Raw genomic sequence first — 18,560 nt, forward strand, 5'->3', positions numbered from 1 at the left:
CACATAGGAAGAAAGTTATTCGTGTTGCTCTGCCCATTTCTGCCTCTGGCTCCTCCCACCAGCAGCTTATGGCCCTTGGAAGGTTCATAGAATCATAGAATCGTAGAGTTGGAAGAGACCCCGAGGGTCTTCTAGTCCAACCCCCTGCGATGCAAGAATCTCAGCTAGAGCATAATAATAATAATAATAATAATAATAATAATAATAATAATAATTTATTATTTATACCCTGCCCATCTAGCTGGGTTTCCCCAGCACTCTGGGCAGCTTCCAAAAAAACACTAAAATGCAATAACCTATTAAACATTAAAAGCTTCCCTAAACAGGTCTGCCTTCAGATGTCTTCTAAAAGTTTGGTAGTTATTTTTCTCTTTGACATCTGGTGGGAGGGCGTTCCACAGGGCGGGTGCCACTACCGAGAAGGCCCTCTGCCTGGTTCCCTGTAACTTGGCTTCTCGCAGCGAGGGACCCGCCAGAAGGCCCTTGGAGCTGGACCTCAATGTCTGGGCAGAATGATGAGGGTGGAGACGCTGCTTCAGGTATACTGGACCGAGGCCGTTTAGGGCTTTAAAGGTCAACATTTTGAATTGTGCTCGGAAACGTGGATGGCAGTGGATGTTCCCCAGAAGGAAATGCAGGCCACAGTCTGGGGAAAAATTCTGCACCCTTTCTCTAATCTAGGGTGTGACAGAATAGTAAGAGCTGCAGGTAAAGTGGAAGGAGAGAGAGAGAGATCTATGTTATCAATGAAACTTATTTGCTGGTTCCTGTGTTTATTTCTACCTTGGCCTGTGGCCATCAATGATGGAAATCATTCTGCTACAATGCCTCCTGTGAAATCAAAGGCTACTCCATTTACAACACTCAAGGGCCTTTTGCAGGAATGTGTGTGTGTGTGGGGGGGGGGGTCATTTAAAAATATTTTCTGAGCCCCTCCAGCATCTCTCTCTCTTTTCAATGAAAGGCTGCAGGTAGCAAACTTGACACATACCGGTATAAACAAACAAAAAAACATCTCCTAGGGGCCCAACTCCTAGGGGCCCGAGGTCCCTTTGACACCCTCCTAAAATACATAACGGGCCGGTCTCCATGCGAATTGAGGGGACATTGCCATTCAAATGGTGTGTGTGTGACACAGATTGTGATTGATTATGCGGGACAGGGCTTACCTGGGTCCCCCGTCCCCCCAATATTTTATATTGGCATCTCCGGTGCTTGGAACGTTACAAAACAAGGCAGTCTGGGAACTGACAGGTCCCTGCCCCGAGTAGCATACATACGCAGTCTTAAAAACTGAGAACCTACGGGGGAAACGTGAGGACGCGAAGGACGCCTCCAAGCCGGTTTCTGCGAGCTTTCCACCCCAACAGATCCGTGACGGCACCGCCCAGTCTGCTTGAGCCCTGTGATATTTCTCTCCGTGCAGACGAAATTGGTCGCAGGAAGTCGTGCGTCTTCATAACACCAACACACACACAATCCGCGCCCCAAAATAAATAGCGGTGTGGTTTTTGCGCTTTTTTTTTTTTAATCCATTCTCTGCACAGCGCCTCCATCTCTTGCAAGGAGGAGACACAGCCTCGATGCACAGGATTTGGGAGTGGAGGAGGAAGAAGAAGGTGGCTGCTGTGTTGTGGGGTGTGCATTTTTTGGAGGGGCTAGGGGGAGGCGTTGAGCTCGTGTCTCTTTAAGCGGGAGCGCGCAGGGAGCCGAGCCCGGCTGCTGGAGCCGGCCATGGGGTTGAGGATGGAGCTGCCCGGGGCTGCGAGGCTCCTCGCCGTCTCCTTCCACCTCCTCCTGCTCCAGGCGCCCCAGACCTGCTGGGGCAAGTACGTGAAAGGGAACATCAGCACCAAGGAGGTGAGTGCGCATCTGGGGAGATTTGGGGTGGGGGTGGGGGTGGGGGGCGGGAAGAAGGAGGTGCTCTGCCTTCTATCGGCGCTTGCAGAACCGAGCCGGGCCGCCCCACTCGGGGGCCCACGCGGCGCAGGCCTCCCGGGGCTCCCTTGCGCCCATCCCCGCTTCCTTCCTCCCCAAAGCCCCTGCGCGCTCGCTTCTGATGCGCTTGCTGCGGTAGCGCTGGCGGGGCATTGCTGCGCGCTCTCAAATGTGACCTCTCTCCCCCACCCCCCTTCTGCCAGCGCTGGAGCCTTCTACCTTCAAAAAAAAAAGACCCCCCATTCATTTAGGAAATTTGCAATGGCCTTTTTCCCCCTGGGGGAGCCCAAGAGGGATCAGATAATGCCCCCCTCCAACCCCCCACCCCCAGAAGATTTATTTGGATTCTCCCCCATGATGGGCTTTGGACGGGGCGAGATGGTTGCTAAGGCAGCTCCCTCTTCTGCCTTGACGCCTTGGAGAAGCCGCTGCATAGGGAGGTTATTCCAGGATGTAGCTGGAATTTCGGATGGTGGGTTATTTGGGGTGGGGGGGACGTTCCAGATGCCTTCCTTCACACACACACACACACCCCATGACAAACCGGGGCTTTGTTCTCTACCAAGAAAGGCCAGGCTGCTTGCTTTTTTTTTTAAGTGTTTGGATCCATTTCACGGTGCTGTAACTTTTGCACCCTGGAGCTTCCTCCGCCAGGCCTGCCTCATAGGGTGCAGGCTCAAGGCCATGCAATAGGTCACTTGTCGTTTAGCACACGGTCAGCAGCCTTGGCTGTTTGGAGTGGAGCAGATAGAAGCGAGGTGGGTGGCTGTTTCTATTGCCCGTTCAATGCATACATAGATGTGGAATAAAAAAACCAGGAGCAGGCCTGGTGTGTCAATAACTAGGGGAGCTAGTTATTCTGGAAGAACTAACCTGATATCAGTGGGGAGGGTCTTGGCTCAGTGGCAGATCAATTGCTTTGCATGTAGGAGGTTCAGTCCTCGACATTTCCATCTAGGGATGGGAACAGCCACTGTCTGAAGCCCTACAGAGCTGCTGCCGGGTCAGTAGCCTTCAACCTTTTCAGACCCAAAACCCACTTTTAACCGAAATGTGCTTTTGGGGTCCCACTGCTTACTCTTTTACCAGACATTTGGTGGGGTGGGGATACGGGAGGGGTAGTACCCCTGGTAGGGACACGGGTGGCGCTGTGGGTTAAACCACAGAGCCTAGGACTTGCTGATCAGAAGGTCAGCAGTTCGAATCCCCACCGCCAGGGTGAGCTCCCGTTGCTCGGTCCCTGCTCCTGCCAACCTAGCAGTTCGAAAGCACGTCAAAGTGCAAGTAGATAAATAGGTACCGCTCCAGTGGGAAGGTAAACGGCGTTTCCGTGCGCTGCTCTGGTTCACCAGAAACGGCTTCGTCATGCTGGGCACATGACCCAGAAGCTGTACACTGGCTCCCTCGGCCAGTAAAGCGAGATGAGTGCTGCAACCCCGAGTTGGCCATGACTGGACCTAATGGTCAGGGGTCCCTTTACCTTTACCTTTAGTACCCCTGGTAGGGGACACGTCATTCTCCTTCTGGGGTACTTTGTCCACCTTTGGTCCTCACCCTGCAATGGACTCTCACCTGTGGCTCCTGGAAGCTGTCAGCATGTGACAGCGGCTACACCCCAGGAACGGCTTCGATTGGCTGGCTAAACCAGGTGAGGGTAGCTGACGGGTCTCAAACCCTCAGTGAGTTAGGGACTTGCCCTGCAGAAGAAGACAGGTTCTGTTGGATTGAGTGGAGGAAGCCAAAACACGTCCAGCGGTCAAGAAAGCAGTTTCTTCATATGCTATAGAGGGAAGTGAGGGGCAAATGGAGAAGGAAAACTCAGATCTTAAACCTCTGTTGGCTTGTGGGATATCTTCAGGAGAAGAAAAAGCTAAGGAGTAAACCCTACTCATACATTTGTATGGTGGTAGTGCTCCTGTTGCAATTCACCTTGGATCAGGCCATGACCCATGAATGTGTCCCAAACCACCAGTTGAAGGCCAGTGAGCTAGATGGACCAGTGCCCGGGCTCACTATAGAGTGGCTTCCTAAGCTTTTGCTGTTTTGCCTCTTTGCTGTGTGGGAGAGCATGACTATGGGTCCTTCCAGGCTGTCACTGTTTTGGGGTGGGATTCACATCTCATACCAACAAATTCACACCGCAAAATTGTAGTTGATAGGGAGGTCTTGTGGAACAAAAACCTCATTTCCCAACAGATCTGTTGTTGTGTTTTTTTTGGGTTTTGCAGTAAGGAAAGTGAAAGGAGAATGCCCTGGAAAGTGTGGGATAACACTTGCTTTGATGCAACATCGTCTAACCTCCCAGCAAACACATCACAATGAATACTCATGGAATAGCCAAAATCCTCTAATCTCCTTGCAAACAAATCAGGCTAAATGTGAAATAAGCAGGTTGTCTGTAAGTGCCTTATGCCGCTGAAACAACTTTTAGAGGGGTAGCTGTGGAGTCATCTAGACTTCCCTTTGCATTGCTCTTTCTAGGCACAGGTCTGGAATTTAAAGCTCTCTGCCTGAGTGTCCCTCTATTTGATTTTTTTGTCGCTGAAGTATGCTACAGGATCCTGCCCTTGCTGGAAACCCTCAGAGATGAGGCAGATTGCTCGCCTCTTCTGCCCTTTGGCGGGTGACTGTGCCCTTGGGGTGGCGACGAGATCGCACTGGCCTATCTATTTTAAATGTATTCTGAATGTTCTTATGTGATGCCAATAAAAGTTACTTGACTTTCTGCAGGAAACCCCGTGGTTTACCACTGAATCGGAGCAAACGGAAACCCACAGAAAACCCAGTTGCCATTTGCTCTGATTTGGCGGTAAAACACCCTGAGGAAAGCGCTGCGACAAAAAATTAAAATAGACTTTCAGACATGGAGCTTTAAAGCTCGGACCTGTGACACCAAAGGAAGTCTGGAGCATGAGCCCTTGGTCTCTTGTACACACACAAAAACCAACAAAGTCTCATGTCACCTTAAAAGACTAGCATACTAACATGACCCAGAGTCTGCAATATTGGATGCAGAAAGCGTTATCTTAAGTTGGTGGGTTTGTGTGTATAATATACTTTCCATGTAGATGAACACACAACAGGAAGAAGGGAAATGGGACTGAATCATCTTCTGTGACAGTATTGTATAAAACCAAGATCTCTCCCTAACACATCACTGTGGCTCAGTGTTAGAGCATGCAGGAGGTCTCTGTTTCATCCCTGGCATCTCCAGGTATGGCTGGTAGGGTCCCATTCCAAATCCTGGAGAGCAGCTGCCAGTCAGTGTAGACAGTACTAAGCCAGATGGACTATTTGGTCTGATTCAGTATAAGGCAGTTCCCTAGGGCTGCCGTCCGTCCTGATTTCCCAGGACATGTCCTGCAATCCGCCTCTGAAAATGGTGTCCTGGATTACTTTTCGGGAATCGGCCAGATGTTCTGGAAAACCAGCAACGGGTTAAATCGTGCCGAAAATGCCTTAAAAAGCTCCAAAACGTAAAAAAAAATATTTTTGTAGTTTTTACTGCAACTTTTGGGTTTTTCTGTAAAAAGCTCAACAATTTGGGGAGTTTCCTTAAAAAACAACAACAACAACTTTCAGGGTGTCCTGGTTTTTACTTTTTGAAATATGGCAACCCTACAGTTCCCTATGTTATAAACCACAATAAATATTCTTTCTATGTATTTACAGTCAGCAATGCAGCATAACTGCTGTTGTAAACGATCGCTTTACTTGCTCTATAGCTATATACAACATTGCCACAGACTATATATACTTTTTGCGCTTCGTTGTCGTTTGGCCTCATTTTACTCCCTCTGCCCTTCCAATCTCTCTATATACTGCATGCTAGCTCAATAAACCTTACTACGCAATAAATTTGCCTGCATTGGAGGTACCACCACATATTTTTTCTTAGGCCATAGAAAGGGTAGGTGGGTGTAGTAGGGGCAGTTAGCATTGGGTTCACAGTATCTCCTTTGCGATTGGAGGGTCTGGGAGCAGGGAATGAGCCAATGATTTAGGGTGCAATCGCCAAATACCCTGGGTTATTTGATCCAAAGCACATATTTGAGTTTTTAATGTCAGCTAATTGACCCACTTTAGCCCATCTGCTAATAAATTGGGTAAAGGACAGTTAAATCCTGTAATTGGATATTTTGCACTAGAGTGAAGATTCTAATCCACTTTACATGTGACGGTCACACTGTACATTTAAAGCATATTTAAAGTACATGGTGCCGTCCCCACAAAGAATTCTGGGAACTGTAGTTTGCCCCTCACAGAGCCACACTTAGCAAACTGCAATTCTTTGGATGAAGGCCTTGTCCTTTAAATGTATGCAAAAGCGCAGAACGAGGGACAGTATATATTCCAGGTTAATTAATCTGATGTTAAAGCACAGAAATGTAAGGGCATAAGAGTTGTGTTGCATCAGACTAAGGGCCTAACACATCTTTCCACAGGTGTGACGTAAACACAATAACCCTGCCTGGTTGTTGTTTTCTGATACTGGAGATAACATATGGCCACTGTGACTCGTAGTAGCCAATGATGGCAGGATTTTCTATTTTTGCATGTTTGGCCACCAGAATAACCAGCACATCTTTTTTTGATACAACCACAATTAACACATTGCAACAATTGCTTTTTCAGAGCCACCCCCAAAGAATCCTGGGTCCTGTAGTTTGAAAATGTCCGGGAGTTGTAGTTCTGTGAGGAGGGGGGGACAACTTACGTTTTAAATGTGTGCTGAATATGCTTTAAATCAGGCATAGGCAAACTCAGTCCTCCTGACGTTTTGGGACTACAACTCCCATCATCCCTAGCTAACAGGACCCATGGTCAGGGATGATGGGAACTGTAGTCTCAAAAACACCTGGCGGGCTGAGTTTGCCTATGCTTGATTTAAATCTATGGGGCGGATGTGCCTTCCGTATATGAAATATGCTTTAAAAACGAGGATTAGCTCAGTCGGCAGAGAGTAAGGCTCTTAATCTCAGGGTCATGGGTTCGAGTTCCGCGTTGGGCAAAACATTCCCGCACTGAAGGCCCTTGTGGTCTCTACCAACTTTACAGTATATTTCTATGAATCTGTCCTCTACCCCAGCCCACACCTAACAGACAACTCTGTAGTTGCATGTACAAGAGGTTGGTTAGGTAAAGGTAAAGGAACCCCTGACCATTAGGTCCAGTCATGGCCGACTCTGGGGTTGCGGCGCTCATCTCGCTTTATTGGCCAAGAGAGCCGGTGTACAGCTTCCAGTCCATGTCGCCAGCATAACTAAGCTGCTTCTGGCGAACCAGAGCAGTGCATGGAAACGCCTTTTACCTTCCCGCCGGAGTGGTACCTATTTATCTACTTGCACTTTGACGTGCTTTTGAACTGCTAGGTTGGCAGGAGCAGGGACTGAGGAATGGGAGCTCACCGCGTTGCGGGGATTTGAACCACCGACCTTCTGATCGGCAAGCCCTAGGCTCTGTGGTTTAACCCACGGCACCACCGGTGTCCCAAGAGGTTGGTTAACCTAGGTTAAAAAATACCAGTCCCAAGGGGCACTAGTCACCACTGATAACCACTACACCCCTGCAGGGTGGCTGCTGTCAGCCCCCAAAGGTCTCCTTAACTGCCTGATGCGACTACTCAAGAGTCGGCCAGCCAATTCTCTGCTTGCCTCTGGCATCCCTCTGGGTGTTTGGGAAGATTGGGTCCTGAGGCAGCAGGCAAGGCCACGGGGACATCAGTTAAGATGGAGATGCAGTCACTAATGCCCTCCAAATCCTGGAGCTGGCATTGCAGAAGGGCTCTGCCAGAGGCTGGGACAGGAAGAAGGAAAACTGACCACTTGACCGCACACAGAGGACAAAAGGGCTCTAGGTTTGGGGCGCAGAAATGGGAGCCCTGGAGAAGAGAGAGCTTCAGAAAAGGATTTGAAGCATAGGAATTATCCTGGATGTTGTGTTGGGGTACATTTGCACCATACAGTGGTACCTCGGGTTAAGTACTTAATTCGTTCCGGAGGTCCGTTCTTAACCTGAAACTGTTCTTAACCTGAAGCACCACTTTAGCTAATGGGGCCTCCTGCTGCCGCTGCGCCACTAGAGCACGATTTCTGTTCTCACCCTGAGGCAAAGTTTTTAACCCGAGGTAATATTTCTGGGTTAGCCGAGTATGTAACCTGAAGCGCATGTAACCCGAGGTACCACTGTATATTTAAAGTGCTACAATGCCACATCAAACAGTGATGGCTTCCCCCCAAAGAATTCTGGGAGCTGCAGTTGTTAGGAGACACGCCCCCCTCCAGTAGCTACAATTCCCACTGTGGTTTAACAATCAATCCTCCTCCATCGGGAACTCTGGGAATTGTAGCTCTCTGAGGGGAGTAGTGGTCTCCGGACGACTCTCAGCGCCTTTAACAAACTACAGCTCCCAGAATTCTTTGGGGGGAAAGCCATGGCTGTTTAAAGTGGTACCGTAGTACTTTAAGCGTTTGGTGTAAATGCAGACCGTTGACCCATTTAGCTTGGTACCTCCTGATGATAAACAGCCAGTGGCGTAGCGTGGGGGGTGCAGGGGGGGCCGGCCGCACCGGGCGCAACATCTGGGGGTTAGGGTTAGGGGGCGCAAATCCACGGGTTAGGGGGCGCAAATAACTTGCCTTGCCCCGGGTGCTGACAACCCACGCTATGCCACTGTAAACAGCAGCAGGTTTTCAGAAAGGGGGGGGGGCATTCCCAAGCCTACATGGAGAAGCCAGGATTTGAACCTGGAAAAGCAGGTGCTTCACCTGAGCTTTGCCCCTTCTCACAACTTTAACACAGCGCCTGTTACAGTAATTGCTGTTTGTTTGCAGGATGCAGTCATTGAGGCAGCAGGCCTCTCCAAAAAGCAGTATTTTTTGAGGCAATGCACCCCCAGGGGTTTATTTGGGGGGTTTCAGAGAGACCCGCGGCAGGCAGATAAAGCTCAGGAGGCTGCTTGAAATCCAGGGAGGGGTGTGTGCAGTCTGACCCCCCCTTTTGGATCCTCCCCCCTGCCTTTGCCCCAGTTCTCGGATTTTGCTTGTTTCCTCTGCCTTCTTCAGCCTCGGGTACGGTTTCCGTGGAAACCTTGAGCATGGGTTGTTGCCATGGGAACGCGAAGGGGATTTTAAGGGGAAGGAGGTAGGCCCGGGAGTCGGACAGAGGAGAAAGAGGGAGGACGAAAGAGGCTTGTTTCCTTAGATATCCATTTCCCTCGGGGAGATTTTATATACCTGATATTATATACATACATTTCTAGACCTGGCAGATATGGTCTAGCTTACAATATCCTTCCCTGCCTGTTCTCCAAATCCTTCGATCTGCCTCTCTTGCCTTCTCCCCTGACCCGAATTATTTCAGCCCCTCCTCTTGAGACTTTTGTCTGTCTCAGCTGTGTCTATCAGTGGCTGTTGTCTACTTGCAGCGGGGATGGCATTGACCCAGGAAACTGCGGTGGTACGGTGACTTGACACCGTCTGTGGTGTCAGGTGCCTGAGAAACAACAGTAACCGCACGGTATTCTGCTGCGCTGTTTCGGCCGTGTAGAGGGAAGGGGAAAGGAGGTGGATGCAATTCCTGGAAGAACGGGGGTTCCCGATGGTCGGATCACGGACACAAACCCCTTCCGTATCGGCATTGAACTGGAATAAACGGGGTTATTCTTGCCGCACTCAACGTCGTGCATTTAAAGCGCTATGATGACACTTTAAACAGCCGTGACTCCCCCCGCAAAGAATTACAGGACTCGTCCAGTTCTGGGCACCACAGTTCAAGAAGGACACTGACAAACTGGAACGTGTCCAGAGGAGGGCAACCAAAATGGTCAAAGGCCTGGAAAGGATGCCTTATGAGGAACGGCTAAGGGAGCTGGGCATGTTTAGCCTGGAGAAGAGGAGGTTAAGGGGTGATATGATAGCCATGTTCAAATATATAAAAGGATGTCACATAGAGGAGGGAGAAAGGTTGTTTTCTGCTGCTCCAGAGAAGCGGACACGGAGCAATGGTTCCAAACTACAAGAAAGAAGATTCCACCTAAACATTAGGAAGAACTTCCTGACAGTAAGAGCTGTTCGGCAGTGGAATTTGCTGCCAAGGAGTGTGGTGGAGTCTCCTTCTTTGGAGGTCTTTAAGCAGAGGCTTGACAACCATATGTCAGGAGTGCTCTGATGGTGTTTCCTGCTTGGCAGGGGTTGGACTTGATGGCCCTTGTGGTCTCTTCCAACTCTATGATTCTATGTCTCTATGATTCTATGATTCATCTGTTAAAAGTGCCGAGCGTCCCCCTTGTTCCCGTCACAGAGCTACAATATCCAGAGTGGTTTAACAATCAGATCCCTCTGGGAACTGTAGCTCTGTGAGGGGAATAGGGGCCTCTGAACAACTCTCTGCACCCTTAGCAAACTACGGCTTCCAGAATTCTTTGGGGGAAGAAGCCACAACTGTTCAAAGCAGTTTCATAGGGTGGCATGAATGTAGTTTCTCTGGCATTTGCAATCAGCAAGGCAGATTAGAGTTTGTGCCAGAAGGGAACTGAGAGAATGCTGTCAAGGGGGATAGGATCTGACCTTTTTTAGTACCCTTTGCTCCATTTGATTAGTGTGAACTGTCACGTAGCTGCATTTTGGAGGATGCTCTGGGCAATGGGAGCTTATGGTTTATTACCCAGGTATCTAATTTGCTGCGCCTCTTTGTTACTCCCTAAGGAAGGTCACTTCTGACTTTGAAGTTTTTGCCCTGAAGTCAATAAAGAGCTGGGCTCAAAGAGCAAAAGGTATCCATGGAAGCTGACAAACAGGACATCAGATCACCAACATCAGTCGGCCCTCAGGCATCTCCTACCTGTCTAACTTCCTACTTGCAAGTAGTCAGGCGCCCCCTAATGTTGACCTCCCTGCCCTCCACCCTATGAACACCAATGGGCACCAGCCACCACTGTGTAATAATAATAATAATAATAATAATAATAATAATTTATTTATACGCCACCCTCTCCAGCCAGGGCCGGGCTCAGGGCGGCTAACGACCAATAATAAAAACAAATTGATTGGAATACAACTTAAAAAACAAGACAAAACAAATTCCTTCCAGTAGCACCTTAAAGACCAACTAAGTCAGTTCTTGGTGTGAGCTTTCGTGTGCATGCACACTTCTTCAGATACACTGAAACAGAAGTTTCCAGACCCTTCTATATAGTGAGAAGGTGGGGAGGGGTATTACTCAGAAGGGTGGTGGGAATGGGTGATTGGCAGATAGCTGTGATGAGCCTGTTGACGACTCTTAACGACTGCAATAGGTCTTACAGGAAAAAGCAAGGGGTGAAAAGGTGAAAAATGGCTTTGTCATGTATAATGAGATAAGAATCCAAGGTCTTTGTTCAGACCAGGTTTTTCCATGGTTTTGAGTTTGGTGATAAGTTGTAATTCAGCCATTTTTCACCTTTTCACCCCTTGCTTTTTCCTGTAAGACCTATTGCAGTCGTTAAGAGTCGTCAACAGGCTCATCACAGCTATCTGCCAATCACCCATTCCCACCACCCTTCTGAGTAATACCCCTCCCCACCTTCTCACTATATAGAAGGGTCTGGAAACTTCTGTTTCAGTGTATCTGAAGAAGTGTGCTTGCACACGAAAGCTCATACCAAGAACTGACTTAGTTGGTCTTTAAGGTGCTACTGGAAGGAATTTGTTTTGTTTTGACTATGGCAGACCAACACGGCTACCTATCTGTAACTTAAAAAACAAGGTTAAATACAACATTAAAACATTAAAACATTAAAATGCAACCTCATCACAGGAGGAGAAAGGAAAACAGAAAGAGGGGGAGGGAATCAAATTGACTCCAAGCCAAAGGCCAGGTGGAACAACTCTGTCTTACAGGCCCTGCAAAAAAGAAATCAGATGCTGCAGGGCCCTGGTCTCATGAGAGAGCATTCCACCAGGCCGGAGCCAGTGTTGAAAAGGCCCTGGCTCTGGCTGAGGCTAATGTAACTTCCTTAGGGCCCGGGACCACTAGGGTGTTGCTATTTATGGACCTTAGGGTCCTCCACGGGGCATACCGGGAGAGGCGGTCCCATAGGTACGAGGGTCCTAGGCCACAGGTCATGTGCGAATAGGAGGCATGGGAATGGGGGCGAAAATGAATAATAAAATAATAGAACTGTATAGCTGGAAGGGATCCTGAGGGTCATCTCTCCCAACCCCCTGTAATGCAGGAATCCTGCCCACAGCCATCCCTGGGTGGGCTCGAACCGCCAACCTTCTGGTTAACAGCCAGACGCACTGACCCATTACACCACTAAGCAGAGGCACGGAAGGGTTTGCAGAATAGGAAGAGATGGTGGCTCCAAGGTTTTTGCGGAAGGTGAAAAAGGTGCTTCGTAGTTGCCATATTGGGGAGGAGTGAGGTGTAGTAGGTTATAATTTGGGGGGGTTGTGTGCAAGGGGAGGGGGGAATCACCACCACCACCACCACCATCATCATTTACATATTTATACCCCGCCCATCCGGCGGGGTTTCCCCAGCCACTCTTGACGACTGCCAACAGATTAAAAACAGAATAAAACATCACACATTAAAAACTTCCCTAAACATGGTCTCGGCAGCCACTCCCAGTCACCAGTCTAGCTCCTGCATTCTGGATTAGGTAAAGGGTAAAGGTAATAGGTCCAGTCGTTACCGACTCTGGGGTTGCGGCGCTCATCTCGCTTTATTGGCCGAGGGAGCCGGCGTACAGCTTCTGGGTCATGTGGCCAGCATGACTAAACTGCTTCTGGCGAACCAGAGCAGCGCCCGGAAACACCATTTACCTTCCCGCCAGAGCAGTACCTATTTATCTACTTGCACTTTGAGGTGCTTTCGTACTGCTGGGTGGGCAGGAGCAGGGACCGAGCAACAGGAGCTCACCTCGTGGCGGGTATTTAAACCGCCAACCTTCTGATCGGCAAAGCCTAGGCTCTGTAGTTTAACCCACAGCGCCACCCGCGTCCCATACATTCTGGATTAGTTGTACAAAAAAGGAGGGGAAGGCATGGACGTGGTGGTGAAGGTGAGAACAAGGCTACAAAATAGGGCCGCAGAATAGAAAAGTGGTTTCAGGACTGGGATTGGGAAGGTGAAAAGACCTTGGGAGTTGCACAGGGTGGAAGCTCTAGAGGGTTAATGGTGCAATGGTCAGGTTTGGGTGATTGGCGCAATTAGGGTTACAGCCCCGTTTGTGTTTGTGTGTGTATCCCCACTCTTTTCTCACTCTTCTCATTCTCTCTGGTGGTCAGGATTTTAAGCAGAGGTTAGACGGCCATCTGCCATGGATGTTTTAGCTGAGATTCCTGCATTGCAGCGGCTTGGACATCGATGGCCCTCGGGTTCCCTTCTAACTCTACCATTCTAGGAATCTATAAGCAGAGTCTGTGTTTCATAACCTGTAAGAAAGGGCTGCAGGGAGGTAGACCATAGCTTCAGTATTTAAATCGGGGTGGGGAACCTGCAGTCCTGAGTCTGATTTTGTGTGATCCAAAACATCAACTGGCTCTCTGGACATTGTAGGGCCATTCTCCTCCTCCAGACCACCACCTCTGAGAATCTCTTCCTCTTTGGCACTGTGTTTGTGCGTGAGAGAGAGAAATAGACAGAAAAGACCCATAGAACTATGCAATCCTGCAAACTCCACCCTCTTTTGGCTCTGGTCCCACCTACCACCAGATCCAGCCCCCCATCTCTGCCCACTTGTGGTTACACCCCCAATAGACTTTTTCTGTGTGTCAATGGCCCTCCATCGGAAAATGTTCTCAAGTTTTGCGTAAAAACCTTTGAGTCGAGTGACTCACTTCCCGGGAAACCATGACAACGCTGTTAACAAATGTGGAGTGGCACATAATCTGCATTGAGAGTGCATCTTGAGACTCAAGTAGCCAACACTTTTGGATCCTGTTCCCAGATCTGGAAGAGGTCCAACGGTTGGAGAGGTCGGGCCTTTGAATATGCGCTGTAAGGGAGCATATCTGCTTCGTAGATGAAAAGGAAAGTTGGTTCTAGGAGTCTGTACACATCTCTGCCAAGACCATATCTATACAGTGGTGCCCCGCAAGACGAATGCCTTGCAAGGCGGAAAACTCGCTAGACGAAAGGGTTTTCCGTTTTGGAGGTGCTTCGCAAAACGAATTTCCCTATGGGCTTGCTTCGCAAGACGAAAATGTCTTGCGAGTTCCTGCGGGTTTTTCCCCCCTTCCCCCCCTTTTTCTAAGCCGCTAAGCCGCTTATCCGATAAGCCGATAAGCCGCTAAAAGCCACTAAACCGCTAATAGCGCTAATCCGCTAAGCCGTCATTGGGCTTGCTTCGCAAGACGAAAAAACCGCTAGACGAAGAGACTCGCGGAACGGATTCTTTTCGTCTTGCGAGGCAACACTGTACTAAAAACCTACAAAAATTCTGTGCTAAGACTGGTAAACAGGAGATCAACACCTACAGGTTCCCCCAAAGAATCAAAGTATTATATTAGCTGAGGAAACCAAGCCTTATGAGGAATGGTTGAAGGAGTTGGCTAAGAGGAGACTGAGAAGAGATATGATAGCCATGGAAGAGGGAGCAAGCTTGTTTTCTCCTGCTCTGCACAGTAGGACCCAAACCAATGGCTTCAAGTTACAAGAAAGGAGATTCTGACTAAACATCAGGAAGAACTTTCTGACAGTAAGAGCTGTTTGACAGTGGAACAGTCCCCCACTGGAGGTGGTGGACTCTCCTTCCTTGGAGGTTTTGAAACAAAGGTTGGGTGGCCATCTGTCATGGATGCTTTAGCTGAGATTTCTGCACATTGCAGGGGGTTGAACTAGATGATTCTTGGGGTGCCTTCAAACTCTACAATTCTATGATATTGAGAATTCTTTACAAGAAATCCCATGTCAACCCCACTTCTGCCACCCAGAACCTGCGGTCTGGGGTCACAGGACCCATTAATGTTTGTGCAGCAAGATCCTGGTCTCCTAAAATGGAGCCTGTTGTAGCGTGCCGCTTGTGATTTCTGCTCTCTTGACATAATATGCTGGAGACAGTTCTCTAGTAACACTTCTTTATTAAAGCAAACAAGACTGGGGCCTGAGGAGGGGAGAGCTACATTTATAGGGACAGGGAACCAGCCAGAAGGATACATTTTGGATCGAACAATATCAGGCAATCACAGTCCTGCCTTTTGGAGGAAACCAATAAGACAGAGGATCCAAATACAGCAGCTTAAATGAACCAATAGTAGCTGTACCCTCTGGAACCAACAGGCAGTTAATTTACCCTAATGCAAATACAGACAATAATAATACAGATATAAAATCCTTTGACTCAATACACAACAGAGCCCAAATGGTGAAATAGCCCCCTGCCCTTGATTAAAAAAAGATTCTGCTGCTTTCAGAACCAATTCCTGAAGCAGGCCACTTCTGCCCTGCGGCCCCCTTCATTTAGGGGTCTACACATCTAGCAACAAGCCGTTGGTACAGAGTGGCTTGCCCTCTCTAACTGGTGCACTGCGCTCTATTAAATTAATGACTATGACGTTAACCGCCTAATAGATTTCATTTTATGGGGATTGTTTGGGATGTTATTTATCCTTCCTACAGCCAAGCCGTAAAAATTTTTATGGTAACTGGTTGGAGCCGTGTTTGGGCTGCCGACACTTGAATAATTTTCAGGCTGGGTTGGGCTTACGCTAATCTCTCCTGAAATATAATGTTCTAATCGTGTTTGGATGCTTTCCACAACGCGCTTCCATTGGGTTGGGTTTGCAAAGGGCTGGGAGAAGACCCTCATGCAAGAAGACCCTAAAGATTTCAAGAGGAACATGGAAGCTGCTATATACAATTTCAGACCATCATACTCACCAACTGTCCCAGAAAACCCAGACATCCCATTTCACCCTGTGAGAGTACAGTGGCCATTTTGGGCGCCTTGCTCTTGCGTGATTTCTGGTCAAGATCTCACTCCGAAAAAAAGTGTTTCCTCTCCCTGAATATGCAATCTTGTGTGGGTCATGTGACTTGTGCAGGATTTCAGACCCAGAAGGTGGTGTCCTGGGTTTGGATTTAGGAGTCTTCTAAAAACTGTTTTATTCTGGCAGGACTTTCAAATGTGAGATTCTTTGCCAAGCAGCTCTTACTGATGGGTTTAATAATAATAATAATAATAATAATAATAATAATAAATTTTATTTATACCCTGCCCTCCCCAACTAAGACTGGACTCAGGGCGACTAACACCAGGTAAAAAAATTTGATTAAAATACAACTTAAAAACAAGATTAAGTACAACATTAAAATGCAGCCTCATTTCAGTAGGAACTCAAATCAAAAACTTTTTTTTGATGTGTTCATGGTGATATTGTATGTTTAGTCTGTATACCACCTTGGGATATATTATATATGAAAGTGAGGTTCATAAATATATTAAACAAAAAAAACACACAAAATGGTGGAGCTGGTATGATAAGAAATAACACATACACATACTCCTTCTTCCCAGGACTGGGTCTTCTTGACTCGATTCTGCTTCCTTTCTGACTATGGGCGCCTGGACTTCAGGTTCCGCTACCCAGAGGTAATATTTTTATCTTTCAATCATATTCCTTTTTTTGTTTTTTAGCCACTTCTTTTACCATCTCAAAAAATTTGGTGCCTGCATAAAACTTTTTTAAGGCAAGCCTCCCCAACTTCATATATATTGACATGCTCTAATCTTCTTTTTTGTTTGCTACTTAATTTTCCAAATTATTTTTAATGGCATTGAACTGCTTTTATTGACATATTTTGTCAAATAAGCAAAATAAATGAAAAGCCTAACCTTTTTCATATATGGTGGGAAACAGCCCTCCAGGTGTGGATGGACTCCAACTCCCATCATCCCACAGCCAGCATGGCCTGTGCTTAGGGTGATGGGATGTGGAGTCTGGCCACATCAGGAGGACCACAGGTCCACCATCCCTGTCGTTGTACACAATCTATTTGTCGTGTTGGGCCTATGTTGCTGTTGCTATCCTTAAAGCTGCACTTCTGCTTCCCTTTAAAGGCCAAATGCTGCGAGAATATCCTTCTTTATTTTGATGATCCTTCCCAGTGGCCCGCCGTCTACAAGAAGGGAAACAAGGTCAGTTTGGATCGGTCATTCAGCTGCAGTTAGACTTCCCTTCAAGAGGTGAATATGTCCCAGTGGGTTAGCTTCTTCTCTGCAGGTTATGCACAGTCACCACGGAGGCAGAAGGAGAGAAATTCGATTTAGGCCTCTTTGGAAGCCGAATCTTATCAAAGCCACGCTTTTCAAAGCTATATGTGAACCAAAAACACATCTGTCCTTGGAAATTCGCACTTATCAAAATTTTGCTTAGCAACGTTTACAAAGAATGCATCTATGAGGAGAAAGTTTGCATAAGGATGGATATGTTCGTGGAAAAAACAAAACAAGAAGGCATTTGTATATGGGGAAACAGCTTTCAGAAACGTGTCCATTAGCTAAAACTGCATTTTAAAAAATGTGTTTATTAGGAGAAATCTGTAGTAAAATGCTGGTGAACCAATGTCCTTAGTGATGTGGAACTCCTGCTTCCATCACCCCAGCCAGCATGGTCAGTTTTGGGGGGTGATGGAAGTTGTAGTCCCGCAATAGACTAGCACTTGTTTTATACTTGTTACGCTGTCATAGCTTCTCCCCGAGGATCGGGGGAACTGTCCTTTGGTGACTGGACTGAGAATTGTCGGCTAGAGTTCCCCTGTTGCTTCCCCTCACAGATCAGCAGTTCCAGGTGTCACGAGTCTTGTGGAGATGTTGTGGGGAGGGTTTTTGGAGGATGAGGAGGAATGGAAGGAGCTTTTGAGAACTGGAAGGTCCTAGCGGGGTTAGGAGATGAGAACTTGAGACCCCGAGTAGAGTCTGATCTGGGTGAGGGTCCAAGTGAATTCCACTCATTCTTCTCTGACTGATAATGAACTTAGGGGATGGAGGGGCACTGTGATGGCCATTAAACCCAGTTTAAGTTCATTGTGCATAAATCTTTGTGTTTGGATCTCAGCTCATGTGCGATATTGCTTCAATCCTATCCACATTAGTTGAGAGGAAGTCCTGTTTACCGTATTTTTCGCTCTATAGGACGTACTTTTTCCCCTCCAAAAATTAAGGGGAAATGTGTGTGTGTCCTATGGAGCAAATGCAGGCTCCTTGGCTTCAGCGATAGCAACGTGAAGCCTCTGAAGCACAGAGGGAGCGCTCCCTCCACACTCCGGAGGCTACGCGTTGCTTTCGCTGAAGTCTGGAGAGCGAGAGGGGTCGGTGCGCTCTCCAGGCTTCAGGGATAGCCGCCTGAAGCCTTTGGAGTGCAGCGGGAACTTGTGCTGTGCTCCAAAGGCTTCAGGTTCCTTTTGCTGAAGCCGGGAGAGCAAGACTCTCCTGGCTTCAGCAGAGAGGGAGAGCTGCGCAGCGCCCCTTCAGCGAAGCGGGAGGAGAAATGGAAGGGGCTCCGTTTCTCCTGCCGCTTCGCTGAAGGGGCGCTGAGCAGAGAGGGGGAGAATTTTTTCCCCTTGTTCTCCCCCTCTAAAACACGGTGCGTCCTATGGTCAGGTGCGTCCTATAGAGCGAAAAATACGGTAAGTCA

General features: G+C 48.0%; 1 protein-coding gene across 1 annotated transcript in view; it reads left to right on the plus strand.

Moving 5' to 3' along the window:
• Window positions 1-1,453: 1,453 nt before the first annotated feature.
• Window positions 1,454-18,560, plus strand: part of TMEM145 (transmembrane protein 145) — a 35,123-nt gene continuing 18,016 nt past the window's right edge. Inside the window, exons 1-3 of the mRNA XM_081869124.1 lie at window positions 1,454-1,860; window positions 16,442-16,516; window positions 16,985-17,062. Coding sequence (XP_081725250.1) covers window positions 1,735-1,860; window positions 16,442-16,516; window positions 16,985-17,062 — 279 coding nt within the window. The 5' untranslated portion in view covers window positions 1,454-1,734. The remainder of the gene's footprint in view (window positions 1,861-16,441; window positions 16,517-16,984; window positions 17,063-18,560) is intronic.

This window comes from Podarcis erhardii (genome assembly GCF_964252035.2).
Source record: "Podarcis erhardii genome assembly, chromosome: 7".
In the NCBI taxonomy this organism is placed as follows: Eukaryota; Metazoa; Chordata; class Lepidosauria; order Squamata; family Lacertidae; genus Podarcis; species Podarcis erhardii.